Here is a 25207-nt window from a genome sequence, read left to right on the forward strand (position 1 = left end):
ATACCACACACCTATCATGCTATAGACCCATCATACCACACACCTATCATGCTATAGGCTATCATACCACATACCTATCATACTATAGGCCATCATACCACATACCTATCATGCTATAGGCCATCATACCACATACCTATCATACTATAGGCCATCATACCACATACCTATCATGCTATAGACCCATCATACCACATACCTATCATGCTATAGGCCATCATACCACATACCTATCATGCTATAGACCCATCATACCACACACCTATCATGCTATAGGCCCATCATACCACACACCTATCATGCTATAGACCCATCATACCACATACCTATCATGCTATAGGCCATCATACCACATACCTATCATACTATAGGCCATCATACCACATACCTATCATGCTATAGGCCATCATACCACATACCTATCATGCTATAGGCCATCATACCACACACCTATCATGCTATAGGCCATCATACCACATACCTATCATGCTATAGGCCATCATACCACATACCTATCATACTATAGGCCATCATACCACATACCTGTCATGCTATAGGGCCATCATACCACACACCTATCATGCTATAGGCCACCATACCACATACCTGTCATACTATAGGCCATCATATCACATACCTATCATACTATAGGCCATCATACCACACACCTATCATGCTATAGACCATCATACCACATACCTATCATACTATAGGCCATCATACCACACACCTATCATGCTATAGACCCATCATACCACACACCTATCATGCTATAGGCTATCATACCACATACCTATCATACTATAGGCCATCATACCACATACCTATCATGCTATAGGCCATCATACCACATACCTATCATACTATAGGCCATCATACCACATACCTATCATGCTATAGACCCATCATACCACATACCTATCATGCTATAGGCCATCATACCACATACCTATCATGCTATAGACCCATCATACCACACACCTATCATGCTATAGGCCCATCATACCACACACCTATCATGCTATAGACCCATCATACCACATACCTATCATGCTATAGGCCATCATACCACATACCTATCATACTATAGGCCATCATACCACATACCTATCATGCTATAGGCCATCATACCACATACCTATCATGCTATAGGCCATCATACCACACACCTATCATGCTATAGGCCATCATACCACATACCTATCATGCTATAGGCCATCATACCACATACCTATCATACTATAGGCCATCATACCACATACCTGTCATGCTATAGGGCCATCATACCACACACCTATCATGCTATAGGCCACCATACCACATACCTGTCATACTATAGGCCATCATATCACATACCTATCATACTATAGGCCATCATACCACACACCTATCATGCTATAGACCATCATACCACATACCTATCATACTATAGGCCATCATACCACACACCTATCATGCTATAGACCCATCATACCACACACCTATCATGCTATAGGCTATCATACCACATACCTATCATACTATAGGCCATCATACCACATACCTATCATGCTATAGGCCATCATACCACATACCTATCATACTATAGGCCATCATACCACATACCTATCATGCTATAGACCCATCATACCACATACCTATCATGCTATAGGCCATCATACCACATACCTATCATGCTATAGACCCATCATACCACACACCTATCATGCTATAGGCCCATCATACCACACACCTATCATGCTATAGACCCATCATACCACATACCTATCATGCTATAGGCCATCATACCACATACCTATCATACTATAGGCCATCATACCACATACCTATCATGCTATAGGCCATCATACCACATACCTATCATGCTATAGGCCATCATACCACACACCTGTCATGCTATAGGGCCATCATACCACACACCTATAGGGCCATCATACCACACACCTATAGGGCCATCATACCACATACCTATCATACTATAGGCCATCATACCACATACTTATCATGCTATAGGCCATTATACCACATACCTATCATACTATAGGCCATCATACCACATACCTATCATGCTATAGGCCATCATACCACATACCTATCATGCTATAGGCCATCATACCACACACCTGTCATGCTATAGGGCCATCATACCACACACCTATCATGCTATAGGCCATCATACCACATACCTGTCATACTATAGGCCATCATATCACATACCTATCATACTATAGGCCATCATACCACACACCTATCATGCTATAGACCATCATACCACATACCTATCATACTATAGGCCATCATACCACACACCTATCATGCTATAGACCCATCATACCACACACCTATCATGCTATAGGCCATCATACCACATACCTATCATACTATAGGCCATCATACCACATACCTATCATGCTATAGGCCATCATACCACATACCTATCATACTATAGGCCATCATACCACACACCTATCATGCTATAGACCATCATACCACATACCTATATGACTATAGGCCATCATACCACATACCTATCATACTATAGGCCATCATACCACATACCTATCATGCTATAGGCCATCATACCACATACCTATCATACCTATAGGCCATCATACCACATACCTATCATGCTATAGACCCATCATACCACATACCTATCATGCTATAGGCCATCATACCACATACCTATCATGCTATAGACCCATCATACCACACACCTATCATGCTATAGGCCCATCATACCACACACCTATCATGCTATAGACCCCATCTCCATCATACCTATCATGCTATAGGCCATTCATACCACATACCTATCATGCTATAGGCCAGCATACCACATACAATATCATGCTATAGGCCATACACACCACACACCTATAGGGCCATCATACCACACACCTATAGGGGCCATCACTACCACAACACCTATAGGGCATCATACCACATACCTAGCATACTATAGGCCATACATACCACATACCTATCATGCTATAGGCCATCATACCACATACCTATCATGCTATAGGCCATCATACCACACACCTGTCATGCTATAGGGCCATCATACCACATACCTATCATACTATAGGCCATCATACCACATACCTGTCATGCTATAGGGCCATCATACCACACACCTGTCATGCTATAGGGCCATCATACCACACACCTATCATACTATAGGCCATCATACCACATACTTATCATGCTATAGGCCATCATACCACATACCTATCATGCTATAGGCCATCATACCACACACCTGTCATGCTATAGGGCCATCATACCACACACCTATAGGGCCATCATACCACACACCTATAGGGCCATCATACCACACACCTATCATGCTATAGGCCATCATACCACACACCTATCATGCTATAGGCCATCATACCACATACCTATCATACTATAGGCCATCATACCACACACCTGTCATGGTATAGGGCCATCATACCACACACCTATCATGTTATAGGGCCATCATACCTGTCATGCTATAGGGCCATCATACCTGTCATGCTATAGGGCCATCATACCACACACCTATCATACTATAGGGCCATCATACCACACACCTGTCATGCTATAGGGCCATCATACCACACACCTGTCATGCTATAGGGCCATCATACCATACACCTGTCATGCTATAGGTCATCATACCACACACCTATAGGGCCATCATACCACACACCTATCATGCTATAGGTCATCATACCACACACCTATCATGCTATAGGGCCATCATACCACATACCTATCATGCTATAGGTCATCATACCACACACCTATCATGCTATAGGTCATCATAGCATACACCTGTCATGCTATAGGCCCATCATACCACATACCTATCATGCTATAGGGCCATCATACCACACACCTGTCATGCTATAGGGCCATCATACCTATCATGCTATAGGGCCATCATACCATACACCTGTCATGCTATAGGGCCATCATACCATACACCTGTCATGCTATAGGCCATCATACCACATACCTATCATGCTATAGGGCCATCATACCACACACCTATCATGCAATAGGTCATCATACCATACACCTGTCATGCTATAGGCCCATCATACCACATACCTATCATGCTATAGGGCCATCATACCACACACCTGTCATGCTATAGGGCCATCATACCTATCATGCTATAGGGCCATCATACCATACACCTGTCATGCTATAGGGCCATCATACCACACACCTGTCATGCTATAGGCCATCATACCACACACCTGTCATGCTATAGGGCCATCATACCTATCATGCTATAGGGTCATCATACCACACACCTATCACGCTATAGATTAAAGAAATTACTGAAGTCTCCACACAGCTATGTGTATATGGACACATCGTGTATCGACAATGAAGGGGAACTCAGGACTCCGATGAAGGACACTTGGGTGCCGTTCAGACACTGGCCCAGCACAGACAAGATTTGCTGTTCTTCCTTTCTGCCTGCATGCTGGAGGACATAATGGGCAGTAATTAGAAGACAGGTTGTATTGTCTACGTAGGGGAGGTGACCTACTGATAACGCGTCCGCCCAGAAAGCGAGAGAATCTGAGCGCACGCACAGGTTCCAATCACACATTCGCCAGAATTTTCTCTTCTTCACTGGACCTTGAGTGGTGAGTTGGACGCTAGTCATTCGGATCAGACGATAAATCGAGATCCCATTTGCAGCATGTACCAAGCGGGCTTGAAAACAACAACAAAACAAAAAACACAAAAACACAAAAAACACGGTAACAAAAGTGTTGTCCCTGACGAAAAGTCTGTAGAAAAATCCAGTTCTATAGGAAAACAAACACACTTACAGGCAGAAAAAAAGTGGCGCTCTCACTCTAGCGACGCACTGTCCTAGGGGAGAGGATCCCGAATTTCACACAGAGATCTGTTGTGATAAGGAGCAAGGCAATACACATACATTACATTGCAATGCAATACAATACCATAACATACCATACAGTACAATACCAAATACCATACAATACCATACCAGTACTATGCCAGTACAACACCAGTACAAACACAATACAATGCAATATATCACACTCACAGACTGACGTAAGTTTACAGTTGGGTCAACAGCAGAGAAGGCTGTATTATCAGTAGTTTCTCTATTGCAATGGGAAATCATTTACAGCTTAGTCTTTTGTGAAGGACTATGACTCAAACTAGGAGGCAAATTTGCGCTGGCTCTAAGTGCTCCAGCCTTGGGGCTAGTTGGCCTTTGGGGACCATCCCGACGCCGACTGTCCAAAAACCCTCTTGGCCGAGAGAGTGGGGATGTAACTTGGGCAAGACACTCTACACTGTAATCAAATTCTAGCCCAGATAGTCGGGACAGCAGTTATCTCCTCTGCTGTTCTGATGCTCATAGTCGGACAAGACTGACTATGGTATGCAATGCAATGCAATACAACACAACACAACAAACACAACACAGTACAATACAACACAACATAATAAAGCACAATTACAATTCAGACACAAGACAACACAACACAACAATTCAACACTTCACCTCACCTCACTTCACCTCAGCTCACTACTCAACTCAACTCAACTCTACTCTAACTGCACTCTACTCTACTCTACTCTACTCTGCCCTACTCTACTCTACTCTGCTCTCCTCTACTGTGCTCTACTCTGTGGTGTTTCAGACGCCTGGCCAAGTTCATTCTGGTGCTGGTGCCGCTGTTCGGGGTGATGTACATCGTCATCTATGTGGTGTTCCCCTTCAGCTTCTCCAGGCTGGACATCACCCAGCTGTACGTGGAGATGGCCTACAACTCCTTCCAGGTCGGCTGGGCTGGGTTGGGTCACGATGTGGTGTGCGGGGCAGGGCTGGGGCGTCGGGCTGGGTTGGGTTGGGTTGGGTTGGGTTGTGTCATGATGTGGTGTGCTGGGCTGGGTTGGGTCATGATGTGTGCTGGGTTGGGTCATGACGTGGTGTGCTGGGCTGGGTTGGGTCATGATGTGGTGTGCTGAGTTGGGTTGGGTCATGATGTGTGCTGGGTTGGGTTGGGTCATGATGTGGTGTGCTGGGCTGGGTTGGGTTGGGTCATGATGTGCTGTGCTGTGCTGGGTTGGGTTGGGTCATGATGTGCTGTGCTGGGTTGGGTCATGATGTGCTGTGCTGGGTTGGGTTGGGTTGGGTCATGATGTGCTGTGCTGGGTTGGGTTGGGTTGGGTCATGATGTGCTGTGCTGTGCTGGGTTGGGTCATGATGTGCTGTGCTGTGCTGGGTTGGGTTGGGTCATGATGTGCTGTGCTGTGCTGGGTTGGGTCATGATGTGGTGTGCAGTGCTGGGTTGGGTTGGGTCATGATGTGCTGTGCTGTGCTGGGTTGGGTTGGGTCATGATGTGGTGTGCAGTGCTGGGTTGGGTTGGGTCATGATGTGCTGTGCTGGGTTGGGTCATGATGTGGTGTGCAGTGCTGGGTTGGGTTGGGTCATGATGTGCTGTGCTGTGCTGGGTTGGGTTGGGTCATGATGTGGTGTGCAGTGCTGGGTTGGGTTGGGTCATGATGTGCTGTGCTGGGTTGGGTCATGATGTGGTGTGCAGTGCTGGGTTGGGTTGGGTCATGATGTGCTGTGCTGGGTTGGGTCATGATGTGGTGTGCAGTGCTGGGTTGGGTTGGGTCATGATGTGCTGTGCTGGGTTGGGTCATGATGTGGTGTGCAGTGCTGGGTTGGGTCATGATGTGATGTGCTGGGTTGGGTTGGGTCATGATGTGGTGTGTTGGGTTGGGTTGGGTCATGATGTGGTGTGCAGTGCTGGGTTGGGTCATGATGTGTGCTGGGTTGGGTCATGATGTGATGTGCTGGGTTGGGATGGGTCATGATGTGGTGTGTTGGGTTGGGTTGGGTCATGATGTGCTGTGCTGGGTTGGGTGGGGTCATGATGTGCAGTGCTGGGTTGGGTCATGATGTGATGTGCTGGGTTGGGTTGGGTCATGATGTGGTGTGTTGGGTTGGGTTGGGTCATGATGTGGTGTGCAGTGCTGGGTTGGGTCATGATGTGCTGTGCTGGGTTGGGTGGGGTCATGATGTGCTGTGCTGGGTTGGGTCATGATGTGGTGTGCTGTGCTGGGTTGGGTTGGGTCATGATGTGGTGTGCTGTGCTGGGTTGGGTCTTGCTGTGTTGTACTACAGTCGTGGGCTGCGAGTCCCACGAGCAATAAAACTGATCAACGGTTTTCCATTGCAATGGGGATTCAGTTACAGCTTGGTCTCAACATAGGAGGCAAGACTGCACTGGCTCTTGGTGGTGCAGCCTTGGGGGCTAGTTGCCTTTCGGAACCATTCCAGTGTCTACTGCCCAAAACCCTCTTGGCCGAGAGAGTGGGGATGTAACTTGGGCAAGACACTCTCCTATATAATCAAATTCTCACCCAGATAATCGGGACAGTAGTTGCCTCCTCTGCTGTTCTGATGGTCATAGTCGAACACGACTATTTTACATACATTGTATGGAATTGTGTTGTGTTGCTTTGCATTGTATTGTATTGTGTGCTGTTATATTGCATTGTGTTGTATGGAAGTTTTGTGTGTGTATCGCTTTGAATTCTACTACTGTGTTGTGTAGTATTTATTGTATTGCATCGTTTTGCATTGCATTGCATTGTGTTTTGTTGTCTTGTGTTGCCATGTATTGTACTGTACTTTGTTGTACTGTGCTGCATTGTATTGTTTGTATGTTATCGTGTCATATCGAGTATTGTATTGTAATGCGTTGTATCGCATCGTATTGTAAGTGTTCTAGTGTGATGCTGTATTCTGTATTGTATTTTACTGCTGTGTTTGTTATTGTATTGTATTTTGCTGTACTATTTTGAATGTCATTGCATTCTTTCTATTGTATGGTGTGGTGCGTTACGTTGGGTCGTGTTGCCTTGCATTGCATTGTACTGTATTGCATTGTTTCAATTTCTCATGAAGGTTTCAGTTGCGTTCGGACAAATCCATACACGCTACAGACTGACCAGCAGCATAACCCAACTCGCTTAGGCCTTGAGTACATGCATATACAGGTGTGTGCATATCAGCGTGGATTTCTGCTGCAGAATTTTGCCAGAGGAGAACATTCTCGTTGCCATGGGTTCTTTTTCAGTGCTCCAAGTTCGTGCCGAACACGGGACCTCGGTTTATCGTCTCATCCGAATGACAAGACGCTCTGTTTGATTTTCCAGGCAAACTTGAGGGAAAGGGTGAGAGCGGGATTCGAACCCAGATCCTCACTACATTGGCAGATGAGCGTCTTAACCATTCTGCCACCTTCTTTGTACTGCATTGTATTTATCATTATTATTAATATTGTGTATTTTTGGTCACAATCGATTACGAGTTATCGTAACACTCGCTCGAGTAACATGTACGGATAGACTGTTTTTTTCTCACTAGACCTGAGTGGTGGTCTGGCTGCTAGCTTTTCGAATGAAATAACCAATGTCCCGCGTACAGCATGCAACAAAAATGGGCGATGCTGCACCTTGGCAAAACAATACAATACAAAGCAAGACAATGCAATACAAAGCAATACAATACAATACAAAGCAATACAATGCAATACAATGCAATACAAAGCAATACAATACAATGCAATACAAACAGCTGCATTCCCTGTACATTGGTTGGCTAGTTTTGACTGTCTGTCTGTCTGTATGACTGTCTGTCGGTAGGTTGGTTGGTTGGCTAGTTTGACTGTCTGTCTGTCTGTCTGTCTGTCTGTCTGTCTGTCTGTCTGTCTGTCTGCCTGCCTGTCTGACTGTCTGTCTGTCTGTCTGTCTGTCTGCCTGTCTGTCTGCCTGTTTGACTGTCTGTCTTTCTGCCTTTCTGTCTGTCTGTCTGTCTGTCTGTCTGTCTGCCTGCCTGTCTGACTGTCTGTCTGTCTGTCTGTCGGTAGGTTGGATGGTTGGCTAGTTTGACTGACTGTCTGTCTGTCTGTCTGTCTGTCTGCCTGTCTGACTGTCTGTCTGTCTGTCTGACTGCCTGTCTGACTGTCTGTCTGTCTGCCTGACTGTCTGTCTGTCTGTCTGTCTGTCTGTCTGTCTGTCTGTCTGCCTGTCTGACTGTCTGTCTGTCTGTCTGACTGTCTGTCTGTCTGTCTGTCTGTCGGTAGGTTGGTTGGTTGGCTGGTCGTAGGGGTGGTCACATTAGCAGTGTCAAATCTTCACACCTCTCTTCGTGTTTACTTTTTTGCAGGGCTTCATACTGGCCTTATTGTTCTGCTTCTTGAATGAGGAGGTGGGTGTTCTGTCTACCATCTCTGTCTGTCTGTCTGTCTGTCTGTCTCTCTCTCTCTCTCTCTCTCTCACTCTGTATATTTGTGTGTGTGCGTGTGCGCGCGCAAGTGCGGTGTGTGTATTGTGATATGATATAAATTATGGCTGCCTTCACCTTTACACTCCATCTCGCTCTCTACGATCGGCTTCGGATCCACTCTGTTTACGCATACCCAGATTCAAACACTTGACTGTTGGCCACCGTTCTTTCTCTGTCTCTGGACCTTGTAATTGGAATGAACTTCCTCTTTCGCTTCGACAGGTCTCCACACTTAGCTCTTTTAAGTCTGGCCTTAAAACCCACCTCTTCACAAAATAGCCTCCCTTCCCTGCCTCTTCCTTGTCTTCAGTTTTTTCCAGTTTTAGAGTTACGCATGCGTGTGAATGACTGGTGCGAAAGCACTTTGATTAGTCTCTGCAGAGGATTCAGCGCTATATAAAAATAATAATAATAATGATGATGATAATATATGCACTGTTGTGGTGTGTGTGTGTGTGTGTGTGTGTGCGCGCGCGTGTGTGTGTGTGTGTGTGTGTGCGCGTAAATTAGTGTTCGAGTCTGAGTATTTGGTCGGATGTCAGTGCAGGGTTATACTTTTAAGATATCGTTTCAATGTTTAAATGCATGTTCTACACATTAGTATTTGCAGTGTACAGCGCAATTTTGAGCATGTTTTACATGGAAAGACGCAACACAAATCGTCTCCTCCTCCTCTTACTCCTCCCCCTCCTTCTCCTCCTCCTCCTCATCATCAGGAGGATGAGGAGTAGCAGCAGTAGCATTAGTATTGTTGCTTCCATTGTTATTATCATCATGGTTTACACAGTATTTTATATGGAACAAGTCACAATGCAACAGTTACAGATAAACAAGACCCAGAAGATCTTATATAATCATCATCATATCATCATCATCATCATTACCATCATTAGCACTGTTACATTCATCACTGTTATCATTATCCCCCACACCAGGTGCACGCGGAGATCCGCCGCCTGTGGATGCGGAAGAAGAGCATGCGGCGGGACAGCATGGCGCTCACTCGCTCCTTCGCCCTCTCCTCCTTCCGCAAGCCCTCCCTGCAGGCAAAGGCGTCTCTGGCTGCCCCTACCCTCACCTCCTCCTCCACCACCACCACCGCCGCCGCCACGACATCCCAAAACAACAACCACCCCCACCACCAGCACCCAGGCACCGCCCCAACCTTCCACCTCACACGGGCTTGTTCGGACAGCAGCGGGTCTGACGGGGGTGTGGGTCGCTCCACCACCACCACCACCACCAATGATGACTGGCTGCTGCGAGTCAAGGAGCGGGCCAGGAGGGTGTTCCTCCGGAAGAAGTCTTCCGAGTCGCGCGAAGGCGTCGTCGACACGCGTTACGACTGTGACGGCGTCCCCGATATTGACCTTGACCTCTTCGTCTTCAACAGGGGGGAGGGGGAGATGGAGGGGGAGGAAGAGGGTGGTGGTCAGGCCAACCACCACCACCACCACCACCACCTCCACGACTGCTGCGAGGCCAGCGACTGTCTGACCTTTCCCAAAGGCTGAGCGGGGCCGCCGCTGGCGGGGTTTGCGTGCGGCGTCTTGACCAGTTCTGTTGGACGAGAGTGTTGATTTTTTTGGTGATTTTTCTTCCTTTTTTCTTTTTCTTCTTTCTGCTGGCTCATGGTCTCGGACATACTGGATTTTCTAGGCAGGTAACTTAAAACCCATTGTTGGAGAGAACTGGTTGCCAGGTCAGCAGTGGCGCCCCCTATAACTATACATAAATCTGAGGTCGGAATACACGGGATAGAAGAAGGGGAAGGAGGGGGAGGAACATACGTAAAAGAAGGAAAAGAACAACTCGAAGCCTTCACTGCTAAACCTTGGTGAAAGGAGGAGAAGGAAAAGAACAACTCGAAGCCTTCACTGCTAAACCTTGGTGAGAGTGAAAGGAGGAGAAGGAACAGAACAACTTGAAGCCTTCACCTCTAAACCTTGCTGAAAGGAGTGAAAGGAGGAGAAGGAACAGAACAACTCGAAGCCTTCACTGCTAAACCTTGCTGAAAGGAGTGAAAGGAGGAGAAGGAACAGAACAACTCGAAGCCTTCACTGCTAAACCTTGGTGAGAGTGAAAGGAGGAGAAGGAACAGAACAACTCGAAGCCTTCACTGCTAAACCTTGGTGAAAGTGAAAGGAGGAGAAGGAACAGAACAACTTGAAGCCTTCACTGCTAAACCTTGGTGAAAGGAGGAGAAGGAACAGAACAACTCGCAGCCTTCACTGCTAAACCTTGGTGAGAGTGAAAGGAGGAGAAGGAAAAGAACAACTCGCAGCCTTCACTGCTAAACCTTGGTGAGAGTGAAAGGAGGAGAAGGAACAGAAGAAGAACCTGACTCCCAAGCTGCTTGATTAATGTTTGTGAAATGAAATCCGGAGTACGGTGTCAATTTGTAAAAATGCAACAATAATTTAACTTGTGTGTGAACTTTTTTTAAAAACTGGTGGCATTGATTTTGCTGAATACAAAGTAATACAATCCCAAAGAGGATGATGTACCAAATAAACGAATGGTGGTTGACATTCTGACCTGTAAAGCTCAGTTTTAATCACAGTGAGACAAGAGCCCTTCACTGACAAGCATACCCGTCATCAACAGTTAAAGGGTTAAGCTGGGAGGTGTGTGTGTGTGTGTGTGTGTGTGTGTGTGTGTGTGTGTGTGTGTGTGTGTGTGTGTGTGTGTACCTCGTGCGTGATGTGTTACCTCTCTTGCTGAAGGATAACGACCATACGAAACTCATCGGAAAACTGCTGCCTTTGTTGTTTATGTTTGTTTGCTCAAAACACAGTGTCCCCGACGAGAACAATGCTTTTTCATTGCACGATTCTGTACAGTCTTCTCAGACAGCAGAGCCAAATGGGTCCCACATGGGTCCCACATGGTTAACCAAATGGGCCCCACTAAGATTAGCAACAGTTTCCAAGTGGGACCAACATGGGTGTCTGCTGCGATCCCAGTGGCCAATGTCATATCTGTGATGGGCAGCCCATCAAAAACCCATCTCAGATGGGTTTACCACATGAAAACCATCTGGGGTCTGGTGGAATTTTGACGGGCTGTCCCATGTCCCATGTTGTATTTTGACGGGTTATCCCATGTCCCAAGTGGTATTTTGACGGGTTATCCCATGTCCCCAGTGGTACTTTGTTGGTTTTTCCCATGTCCTTGTGGTATTTTGGTATTATTTATGATCACACACACACACAAACGCACACACACACATTTTTGAAAAAACCCCAACAAAAACACATGAGTTTTACTTGAATAGGATTACATCACATGGAGGAAAATCATTTTCACAAATACAAAGTCATTGACATTTTTACAATTTCACTCCATAACATTTTACATAATTTATAACTGCTTCATCAGCAACATCAAATGTAGTTCAAACACATCGAATGTCAAATTATAAAGCTAACCTTTCGGCAAACATCCCAATGTGGCATTCATAAGAAAAGTATTTCTTTATAAACAGAAGTGAAGTTAAGACAGCAAAGAATTTCCAGATTTTTTAAGAAAATGCTGATCTTGAAATACATATCGCCATACAACATCATTGTGAATCAAGCATTGTCAAACAAAACTCACAAAAAAATCAACAGGCAGCAAAGCATTGGTTGTAAGTCTCACAGAGGGGAAATGCTTGAGACAAACAACAACAACCAAAGCATGCATAAATATATGGGTAGCTACAAGAAAAGCAAACATTCACTTTTTAATAAAAAACAACAACAACAGATCACCTCCAACATAACAGATGTCATAAAATAAAAGTCACAAAAAATCTTCTCAAAGACGCACTTGAATAGAAGACTGAAAAGGGAAATTATCTTTTCAAACACGCACTTGACCAGAAGACAGAAAAGGAAAGTATCTTCTCAAAGACGCACTTGAACAGAAGACTGAAAAGGAAAGTATCTTCTCAAAGACGCACTTGAACAGAAGACTTAAAAGAAAGTACCTTCTCAAAGACGCACTTGAACAGAAGACTTAAAAGAAAAGTACCTTCTCAAAGACGCACTTCAATAGAAGGCAAAAGGAAAGTATCTTCTCAAAGACGCACTTCAACAGAAGACAAAAGGAAAGTGTCTTCTCAAAGACGAACTTCAATAGAAGACAAAATGAAAGTATCTTCTCAAAGACGCACTTGAACAGAAGACTGAAAAGGAAAGTATCTTCTCAAAGACGCACTTGAACAGAAGACTGAAAAGGAAAGTATCTTCTCAAAGACGCACTTGAACAGAAGACTTAAAAGAAAAGTACCTTCTCAAAGACGCACTTCAATAGAAGGCAAAAGGAAAGTATCTTCTCAAAGACGCACTTCAACAGAAGACAAAAGGAAAGTGTCTTCTCAAAGACGCACTTCAACAGAAGACAAAAGGAAAGTGTCTTCTCAAAGACATACTTTAACAGAAGACTGAAAAGGAAAGTATCTTTTCAAACACGCACTTGAACAGAAGACAGAAAATGAAAGTGTCTTCTCAAACAGAAGACTGAAAAGGAAAGTATCTTTTCAAACACGCACATGAACAGAAGACAGAAAATGAAAGTGTCTTCTCAAACAGAAGACAAAAGGAAAGTATCTTCTCAAAGACCAGTTGAATAGAAGACTGAAAAGGAAAGTATCTTCTCAAAGACGCACTTCAATAGAAGACAAAGGGAAAGTATCTTCTCAAAGACTCACTTGAATAGAAGACTGAAAAGGAAAGTATCTTCTCAAAGACGCACTTGAATAGAAGACTGAAATGGAAAGTATCTTCTCAAAGACACACTTTAAGAGAAGAAAAAAGGAAAGCATCTTCTCAAAGACGCACTTGAACAGAAGACTGAAAAGAAAAGTAACTTCTCAAACAGAAGACTGAAAGGAAAGTATCTTCTCAAAGACCAGTTGAATAGAAGACTGAAAGGAAAGTATCTTCTCAAAGACGCACTTCAATAGAAGACAAAGGGAAAGTATCTTCTCAAAGATGCACTTCAAAAGAAGACAAAGTGAAAATATCTTCTCAAAGACTCACTTGAATAGAAGACTGAAAAGGAAAGTATCTTCTCAAAGACGCACTTGAACAGAAGACAAAAGCAAAGTATCTTCTCAAAGACTCACTTGAATAGAAGACTGAAAAGAAAAGTAACTTCTCAAACAGAAGACTGAAAGGAAAGCATCTTCTCAAAGACGAACTTTAACAGAAGACAAAAGGAAAGTATCTTCTCAAAGACGCACTTCAACAGAAGACAAAAGGAAAGTGTCTTCTCAAAGACGAACTTCAAGAGAAGACAAAAGAAAAGTATATTCTCAAAGACGCACTTGAATAGAAGACAAAAGAAAAGTATATTCTCAAAGACGCACTTCAACAGAAGTTTGAACAGGAAAGTATCTTCTCAAAGACGCACTTGAACAGAAGACTGAAAAGGAAAGTATCTTCTCAAAGACGCACTTGAATAGAAGACAAAAGGAAAGTATCTTCTCAAAGACTCACTTGAACAGAAGACTGAAAAGGAAAGTATCTTCTCAAAGACGCACTTGAACAGAAGACTGAAAAGGAAAGTATCTTCTCAAAGACTCACTTGAACAGAAGACTGAAAAGGAAAGTATCTTCTCAAAGACGCACTTGAAGAGAAGACTGCAAAGAAAAGTGCCTTCTCAAAGACGCACTTCAACAGAAGTTTGAACAGGAAAGTATCTTCTCAAAGACTCACTTGAATAGAAGACTCAAAAGAAAAGTATCTTCTCAAAGACGCACTTGAACAGAAGACAAAAGGAAAGTGTCTTCTCAAAGACTCACTTGAATAGAAGACTGAAAATGAAAGTATCTTCTCAAAGACGCACTTCAATAGAAGACAAAAGGAAAGTATCTTCTCAAAGACGCACTTCAATAGAAGACTGAAAGGAAAGTATCTTCTCATAGACGCACTTGAACAGAAGACTGAAAAGAAAAGTATCTTCTCAAAGACGCACTTTAACAGAAGACAAAAGGAAAATATCTTCTCAAAGACGCACTTGAAGAGAAGACTGACAAGGAAAGTATCTTCTCAAAGACACAATTGAAGAGAAGACAAAAGGAAAGTATCTTCTCAAAGACGCACTTGAACAGAAGACTGAAAAGGAAAGTATCTTCTCAAGGAGAAGACTGACAAGGAAAGTATCTTCCATGCATGCAGCTTGTGAAGGAACTGGTTATATTTTTTTCATTTTTTTTATTTTTTATTTTTTTTTTAAATTCATCTCTGAGTTGATAGTTAGGATGTGCCAGAGTGTGAAATTCATTCAATATAAATAGTGTTAAAATTTTCTTGGTGACCTGGCATATATATATATATATATATATATATATATATATATATATATATATATATATATATATAAACGATATTTACGTTTCACAATGCAGTTCTGTTCTAATGAGTTAATTTGGCGAAATATCAGTTGAAACAACTATTAAAAGGGTGCTCATTTTCACAGATCTCAAATTGAAAATTAGCTTTGCTGTATCTTGACTTGTCCATTGGTCTTGTTACTTTTGTCACAGTACAAATATTCTGGATTTCTCACTCAGCACATTACATCTTAACATTACCGATACAAACATACATACATGACTATATATCTATCTATCTGTCTGCCGAAGCTTACCTCCACATTTTTTTTACACTGTTTATATATAGGCCTATTTATTAGAAAACATTATTCAAATAATAACAATAAAGCCATGGAAGTGAAATCCATTTCTCTTTAACCTTGAAAGACTCTATTGTGAACAATTGTTTCACTGCATAATAAAAAAGTGTGAAAAGCTTTTGAAATCAAGTTGATAAATATGGCGATGTATAAGAATACACAAGATGAACACATGTTGAAGAAATCTGATAATTTCCCTTCTGAGATAATAAAGTTGTACTGATTCTGATTCTGATATATATTAGGGAAAAAACATAAGTAGCCTACTGGTTCATATACAATAGATCTGGTAACTCACTCTCTTTTTCAATCATTACAGTTTTTACATGCATTCATGAGCATGAGACATTTGAGTGAACTTCATGATAATACTGTGTAATAGATCTGTTTATTTCCTAAACTTTTGAAAATTGGCTCTGCGTGTTTTTGTTTCTGGGTGTTGTTTCCTCATGAATTCATAAGGCTGTGTCCATTTCCCTCTGCTCAGATTCTGAAACAGGAAGAGGTCTAAATAAAATATAGGAAGCATAAAATGACATTTATTCATTTATTATCACATATTTTAGACTTGGACAGATAAGACACTCACACAGGTGTGTTCTTCACCACCACCCTATCTAATCCATCTAACACACACACACACACACACACACACACACACACACACACACACACACACACACACATTTTGTCTTAATTTGGCCTTACATACACGTCAACACCAAACACTATATATATATATATATATATATATATGATTTGAGTTGCTATGAGTGGGGTGTGTGTGTGTGTGTGTGTGTGTGTGTGTAAGCAGTTAGCTTTATCTATTAGTATATTGCAGATGTATGGATGTTACTTGTTAGTTCATTACAGGTGTCATTACTGTCAGATTATAAGTGTGTTACTTTCTTTGTAATGGCCGACAGTGTGATACAACTACAGGGTAATTTCTTCATTTTCTTTCCACAAGCCCTGAGTATTTTCAGTAGACTGATACAATTATAGCTACACTAATACAAGTATTATACTATGCTTTCCCTACGTGGCTAGCTTAAGCTCGTATAAGAACCATTCCCACTGGCAAAAATATATTTTAAAAAATATCTGTCATAACTGTATTGTATCTCTTAGCACTGCTGCTGACTGGAGGAAACACCAGAACAGTTCTTCTGGTAGGTGGATCTTGTCCTGCTCATTCTTGTTTTCAGGGTCTCATGTCTTTTGGGTATCATTCTGATGACTGTGCAGTTGAAATTATATGGAAAGACAAAAATAAAGACATAACATAACATAACAAAAGGCATAACAGTTTACTGGATATTGAATTTTTAGTTCCTCCCATTATACCGAATGTTACAAAATCAACAGTTGTTAAATATATGCATATAATAAAAAAAAATATGCATGTACAGTGCATTAGTTCCGCTTTGGCTGAATGAACACACACACACACACACACACACACACACACACACACACACACACACACACACACACACACACAGAGAGAGAGAGAGAGAGAGAGAGAGAGAGAGAGAGAGAGACACCTATATATAGAGAGAGATGTGTGTGTGTGTGTGTGTGTGTGATATGTGTGTGTGTTGTGTGTGTGTGTGTGTGAGTGAGTGAGTGACAACTGTGTGAATCATAAACAATGTTTTTTTTCAAAAGTATCAGCATCAGAACTGTTCAGTTAGAAAAGATTCAAGGCTCATGATTGGTTCATTGTTGAAACACATGTACATATATTATTTAATTAACTGATTAAAAAAAATGTCAGTAAGAAGCTAAAACTATGTACTTATATATAAAGTTATGGGTAAGTTAAGAAGATATGTACATTCAAATATAATTATACACACAGAGATAGACTGACTGACAGACACACGCACACAAACACACAGGTACACCCATCATTCTGATCCCATCTCATCCATGCCGCCCACCACACCCCCTACATCAAATCTCGAACCCTCTCTCCTCTCCTATCATATGCCTCCGCTCTCCCCTCCACCACCACCCTCTCGTTTCACAGCTTCCATCACAGCATTTTAAAAATGGATATCGTCTTATCACATAAGTACTCGCAAATTCCATTCCACCCACTCTCACTCTTTTATGTTTCATGGGTGTTGTTTCCTCATGAATTCATTGTTTCATGGGTGTTGTTTCCTCATGAATTCATTGTTTCATGAGTGTTGTTTCCTCATGAATTCATTGTTTCATGAGTGTTGTTTCCTCATGAATCCATTGTTTCATGGGTGTTGTTTCCTCATGAATTCATTGTTTCATGGGTGTTCTTTCCTCATGAATCCATTGTTTCTTGGGTGTTGTTTCCTCATGAATTCATTGTTTCTGGGTGTTGTTTCCTCATGAATTCATTGTTTCATGGGTGTTGTTTCCTCATGAATTCATTGTTTCTGGGTGTTGTTTCCTCATGAATTCATTGTTTCATGGGTGTTGTTTCCTCATGAATTCATTGTTTCATGGGTGTTGTTTCCTCATGAATTCATTGTTTCTGGGTGTTGTTTCCTCATGAATCCATTGTTTCTTGGGTGTTGTTTCCTCATGAATTCATTGTTTCTGGGTGTTGTTTCCTCATGAATCCATTGTTTCATGGGTGTTGTTTCCTCATGAATCCATTGTTCCATGGGTGTTGTTTCCTCATGAATTCATTGTTTCATGGGTGTTGTTTCCTCATGAATCCATTGTTCCATGGGTGTTGTTTCCTCATGAATTCATTGTTTCATGGGTGTTGTTTCCTCATGAATCCATTGTTCCATGGGTGTTGTTTCCTCATGAATTCATTGTTCCATGGGTGTTGTTTCCTAGTGAATTCATTGTTTCATGGGTGTTGTTTCCTCATGAATTCATTGTTCCATGGGTGTTGTTTCCTCATGAATTCATTGTTTCATGGGTGTTGTTTCCTCATGAATCCATTGTTCCATGGGTGTTGTTTCCTCATGAATTCATTGTTCCATGGGTGTTGTTTCCTAGTGAATTCATTGTTTCATGGGTGTTGTTTCCTCATGAATTCATTGTTCCATGGGTGTTGTTTCCTCATGAATCCATTGTTTCATGGGTGTTGTTTCCTCATGAATTCATTGTTTCTGGGTGTTGTTTCCTCATGAATCCATTGTTTCATGGGTGTTGTTTCCTCATGAATTCATTGTTCCATGGGTGTTGTTTCCTCATGAATTCATTGTTTCATGGGTGTTGTTTCCTCATGAATTCATTGTTTCTGGGTGTTGTTTCCTCATGAATCCATTGTTTCTGGGTGTTGTTTCCTCATGAATCCATTGTTTCATGGGTGTTGTTTCCTCATGAATTCATTGTTCCATGGGTGTTGTTTCCTCATGAATTCATTGTTCCATGGGTGTTGTTTCCTCATGAATTCATTGTTTCATGGGTGTTGTTTCCTCATGAATTCATTGTTCCATGGGTGTTGTTTCCTCATGAATTCATTGTTTCATGGGTGTTGTTTCCTCATGAATCCATTGTTTCTGGGTGTTGTTTCCTAGTGAATTCATTGTTTCATGGGTGTTGTTTCCTCATGAATTCATGTCTCTGTCCATTTCCTTCTGTTCAGGCTCTGAAACAAAAAGGATAGAAGTATAAATGAAATATAGCAAGCATAAAATGACATTTATTCATTCAAGTGGAGTGATGGCCTAGAGGTAACGGGTCCGCCTAGGAAGCGAGAGAATCTGAGCGCGCTGGTTCGAATCACGGCTCAGCCGACGATATTTTCTCCCCCTCCACTAGACCTTGAGTGGTGGTCTGGACGCTAGTCATTCGGATGAGACGATAAACCGAGGTCCCGTGTATAGCATGCACTTGGCGCACGTAAAAGAACCCATGGCAACAAAAGGATTGTTTCTGGCAAAATTCTGTAGAAAAAAACACTTCAATAGGAAAAACAAATAAAACTGCACACAGGAAAAATACAATGAAAATGGGTGGCGCAGTAGTGTAGCGACGCGCTCTCCCTGGTGAGAGCAGCCCAGATTTCACACAGAGAAATCTGTAGTGATAAAAAGAAATACAAATACACACACACACACACACACACACACACACACACACACACACACACACACACACACCTTATGTCTTAATTTGGCCTTACATACCCGCCAACACCAAACTCCAACATAAGTATTCCCAAATCCCGTTCAACCCACTCTCACGTAGCTGCACAAATACCCACCCCCCACCCCCCCGCACCCCCTCTGCACCCCCTACCACCATCCCCTTTTTTCCAGAATGACACATTGTAACACATCTTAACTGTCAAATTCACTTTCAGCCATAACAAAAACAGAAACAGGTAAAATGGTTAAGAACACTCACCTTTCACCAGTACCATTCAAACAACGGCACAGTGTGGTGAGGTGGACGTGCCCTGAGCCCTTGTGTAAACACTGTATTGTCCTTCCTGGCTGGTGACTGACTTTTAATGAGGCAGAGGTCACTTTGTTTTTCATTTTCATTTCTTAATGCCCAGGGTCAACTGTCTGACCGTTATTGGCATTTGGGGTTGCTAACCGGTAAAAAAAAGAAGAAAAAAAAGGCTGGCTGGAAATTTAAATGTGTGCTGCCACCCTCTGCCTGAAGGTGGCAGAGGACTGGACACAGACCACATCCTCGGGAAGCACGTTCCAGTCACGGACTGTCATCGGGAAGAACGACCCCAGTCTGCGATCTGTTCTACACACAATACGGGCAAAAGTTTGGGAATGTGCCCTCCTCGCTCTTCATGGCTGGTGTTGTAGGGGGTCGCACTTTGCTTTCATGGCTCCCTCGGTGATCTTGTAGAGAGCACACAGACGGGCAGATTTTCTGCGACGCTGGAGTCAGCCACTGCAAGAGCTCCTTCATTTCGGAGACACTGGCCGTCCTCTGGTATCGGTTCAGCACAAAACGAGCAGCTCTGCGCTGTACCACCTCCTGTCTGTCGATGCCCCTCTGTGCTGTTAGATCCCAGACGGAGCTTGCATATTCCAGTATGGGTCTTATCAGTGACTTGTACGCCATTGCCTTGGTGGTAATGGGCGCTCTTTTGAGGTCACGTCTGAGAAAGCCGAGGGTCCTGTTGGCTGAAATAATAATATTATCCATATGAATGTCAAATTTTGTATTGCTCTGGATGGTAACTCCTAGGTATTTTGCGGAGGACACTATCTTAAGAGGCTGTCCGTGCAAGGAGTAGGTTGAGACACTGGGGGTTGCTTGTTGGTGCAGGTCAGGATTGCACATTTATCCGGATGAAACCGCATCTCCCACTCCTCCTCCCACCTCTCAAGCTCAAGGAGATCTTCCCACAGGGTGCCATGGTCATCAGGGGCGAGGATGAGCCTTTTGATGATCGTATCATCGGGAAAGAGGCGCGTGCGTGACTGCACTATACAGGCTGGCGGTTACCTCCTCAAAGAACTCAGGGAGTTGGGACTCACAGGAGTGCCATCTGCAGAAGCCGTGACAGACTCCGGAAGAGGTGGAAAGGCAGTGGTGACTGACGGTAAGGGGCGGACGGGGTTTGGTGTGTGTGTGTGTGTGTGTGTGTGTGTGTGTGTGTGTTGGGGGAGAGAGGGGGGCGAGAGGGGTGAGGGGGGGTTACTGATCTAAAAATAGGCTTCAGTTTGGCAGGCTGTTTGTTATAACTTCACTGACCATTGCCAAACGGGAGAGGGTGCTAGGGCAGGGAGGGGGGAAGGGAGGCAGGATGTTTGTGTGTGTGTGTGTGTGTGTTGGGGGAGAGAGGGGGGGCGAGAGGGGTGAGGGGGGTTACTGCTCTAAAAATAGGCTTCAGTTAGGCAGGCTGAACTTGATGTTTTTTTTTATAACTTCACTGACCATTGCCACACGGGAGAGGGTGCTAGAGCAGGGAGGGGGGAAGGGAGGCAGGATGTGTGTGTGCGTGTGTGTGATGTGAGTTTGTGTGTGTGTGTGTGTGTGTGTGTGTGCGTGTGTGTGTGTGTGTGTTTGTGATGTGATGTGTGTGTGTGTGTGTGTGTGTGTGTGTGTTTGTGATGTGATGTGTGTGTGTGTGTGTGTGTGTGTGTGTTTGTGATGTGATGTGATGTGTGTGTGTGTGTGTGTGTGATGTGATGTGTGTGTGTGTGTGTGTGTGTGTGTGTGTGTGTGTTTGTGATGTGATGTGTGTGTGTGTGTGTGTGTGTGATGTGATGTGTGTGTGTGTGTGTGTGTGTGTGTGTGTGGAGGGTTCAGGAGAAGGGTGGGTGATTCGTTGGTTAGACTGGAATTTGAATAGAATGGTGCTTAGGGGTGGGTTGCAGATTCACTTTTGCAACTGTTGCCATCTTACCAACATTCATGTAAATATATATGCAGTAATTTAAACAATTGAGAGAGAGAAATAAGAACAGAGTTGCTTGTTAGGGATAGCGGCAAAAGTGTGTGTGTGTGTGTGTGTGTGTGTGTGTCAGGGGGCAGGTGGGGAGTGCACACAAGTGAGCGAGAGGGATAAAAGTTTACTGGTAAGAAAAACTAGAATACTTTATCATTTTTATGATTGAAATGGCACATTCACATACATGCATACATAACTCGAAGTGACTAACATCAAAACTATGTTTAAATATAGCCCACAATATCGAAATTAAGAAGATATCTTTGCCAAACTGAAAATCACTCGGCAGTTGACACTTGGGCTTTTCCAAGTAGGACAAGGGCCAGTGTGTTGCGTAAGTGGCCACTGGCGTCAAGTGGGGAACGGGTCGAACTCGGGTGAGAAGCCCAGCCGGGAACGGTTGCATCCCCTGTTCCCAAGTAACCCGGGCAAAACCAAGTGTGTCCCAGCTCCAAGATGGGCTTTATGCTGACTAGGATGATGCACAATGAGGTCAGATGGTGTACACTGAGGTCAGATGGTGTACACTGAGGTCAGGTAGATGGTGCAAACTGAGGTCAGGTAGATGGTGTACACTGAGGTCAGGTAGATGGTGCACACTGAGGTCACGTAGATGGTGTACACTGAGGTCAGATGGTGTACACTGAGGTCAGGTGGTGCACACTGAGGTCAGGTAGATGGTGTACACTGAGGTCAGGTAGATGGTGCACACTGAGGTCAGATGGTGCACACTGAGGTCAGGTAGATGGTGCACACTGAGGTCAGATGGTGCACATTGAGGTCAGGAAGATGGTGTACACTGAGTTCACATAGTGTACACTAAGGTCAGGTGGTGCACACTGAGGTCAGGTAGATGGTGTACACTGAGGTCAGGTAGATGGTGTACACTGACGTCAGATGGTGTACACTGAGGTGAGGTGGTGCAAACTGAGGTCAGATGGTGTACACTGAGGTCAGGTAGATGGTGTACACTGAGGTCAGGTAGATGGTGTACACTGACGTCAGATGGTGTACACTGAGGTCACGTGGTGCACACTGAGTTCAGGTAGATGGTGTACACTGAGGTCAGGTAGATGGTGTACACTGAGGTCAGGTAAATCGTACACACTGAGGTCAGGTAAATGGTTCACACTGAGGTCAGGTAAATGGTGTGCACTGAGGTCAGATAGTATACACTGAGGACAGATGGTGCACACTGAGGTCAGGTGGTGCACACTGAGGTCAGGTACATGGTGTACACTGAGGTCAGGTAAATGGTGTGCACTGAGGTCAGGAAGATGGTGTACAAATAGTTCACATGGTGTACACTAAGGTCAGGTGGTGTACACTGAGGTCAGGTGGTGTACACTGAGTTCAGGTAGATGGTGTTCACTGAGGTCAGGTAAATGGTGTTCACTGAGGTCAGGAAGATGGTGTACAAAGAGTTCACATGGTGTACACTAAGGTCAGGTGGTGTACACTGAGGTCAGGTGGTGTACACTGAGTTCAGGTAGATGGTGCACACTGAGGTCAGGTAGATGGTGTACACTGAGTTCACGTAGATGGTGTACACTGAGGTCAGGTAGATGGTGCACACTGAGGTCAGATGGTGCACACTGAGGTCAGGTAGATGGTGCACACTGAGGTCAGATGGTGCACATTGAGGTCAGGAAGATGGTGTACACTGAGTTCACATAGTATACACTAAGGTCAGGTGGTGCACACTGAGGTCAGGTAGATGGTGTACACTGACGTCAGATGGTGTACACTGAGGTGAGATGGTGCAAACTGAGGTCAGATGGTGTACACTGAGGTCAGGTAGATGGTGTACACTGAGGTCAGGTAGATGGTGTACACTGACGTCAGATGGTGTACACTGAGGTCAGGTGGTGCACACTGAGGTCAGGTAGATGGTGTACACTGAGGTCAGGTAGATGGTGTACACTGAGGTCAGGTAAATCGTACACACTGAGGTCAGGTAAATGGTTCACACTGAGGTCAGGTAAATGGTGTGCACTGAGGTCAGATAGTATACACTGAGGTCAGATGGTGCACACTGAGGTCAGGTGGTGCACACTGAGGTCAGGTACATGGTGTACACTGAGGTCAGATAGTATACACTGAGGTCAGATGGTGCACAGTGAGGTCAGGTGGTGCACACTGAGGTCAGGTACATGGTGTACACTGATGTCAGGTAGATGGTGCACACTTAGGTCACGTAGATGGTGTACATTCAGGTCAGATAGTGCACACTGAGGTCAGGTAGATGGTGCACACTGATGTCAGATAGATGCTGTACACTTAGGACAGATGGTGCAAACTGAAGTCAGGTAGATGGTGTACACTGAGGTCAGGTAGATGGTGTACACTGAGGTCAGGTAGATGGTGAACACTGAGGTCATACCTAACGGTGTACACTGAGGTCAGATGAATGGTGTACACTCAGTTCAGGTAGATGGTGTACACTGAGGTCAGGTACATGGTGCACACTGAGGTCAGATTGTTTTACACTGAGGACAGGTAGATGGTGTACACTGAAGTCAGATAGATGGTGTACTTTGAGATCAGGTAGATGGTGTACACTAAGATCAGATGGTGCAGACTGAAGTCAGGTAGATGGTGTACACTGAGGTCAGAGGGTGCAGACTGAAGTCAGGTAGATGGTGCACACTGAGGTCAGATGGTGTACACTGAGGTCAGGTAGATTGTGTACACTGAGGCAAGGTAGATGGTGTACACTGAGGTCAGTAAGATAGTGTACACTGAGGTCAGATGGTGTACTCTAAGGTCAGGTGGTGTACGCTGAGGTCA

General features: G+C 44.0%; 1 protein-coding gene across 2 annotated transcripts in view; it reads left to right on the plus strand.

Annotated features, from left to right (window-relative positions):
* Positions 1 to 15626, plus strand: part of LOC143294405 (secretin receptor-like) — a 390191-nt gene extending 374565 nt beyond the window's left edge. For both annotated transcript variants that reach the window (XM_076605882.1, XM_076605883.1), the window contains exons 11-13: positions 5697 to 5835; positions 9240 to 9281; positions 10295 to 15626. In XM_076605882.1, the coding sequence (XP_076461997.1) occupies positions 5697 to 5835; positions 9240 to 9281; positions 10295 to 10873 (760 nt within the window). In that variant the 3' untranslated portion in view covers positions 10874 to 15626. The remainder of the gene's footprint in view (positions 1 to 5696; positions 5836 to 9239; positions 9282 to 10294) is intronic.
* Positions 15627 to 25207: the final 9581 nt, after the last annotated feature.

The sequence above is a fragment of the Babylonia areolata genome, chromosome 19 (assembly GCF_041734735.1).
Source record: "Babylonia areolata isolate BAREFJ2019XMU chromosome 19, ASM4173473v1, whole genome shotgun sequence".
Taxonomy (NCBI): Eukaryota; Metazoa; Mollusca; class Gastropoda; order Neogastropoda; family Buccinidae; genus Babylonia; species Babylonia areolata.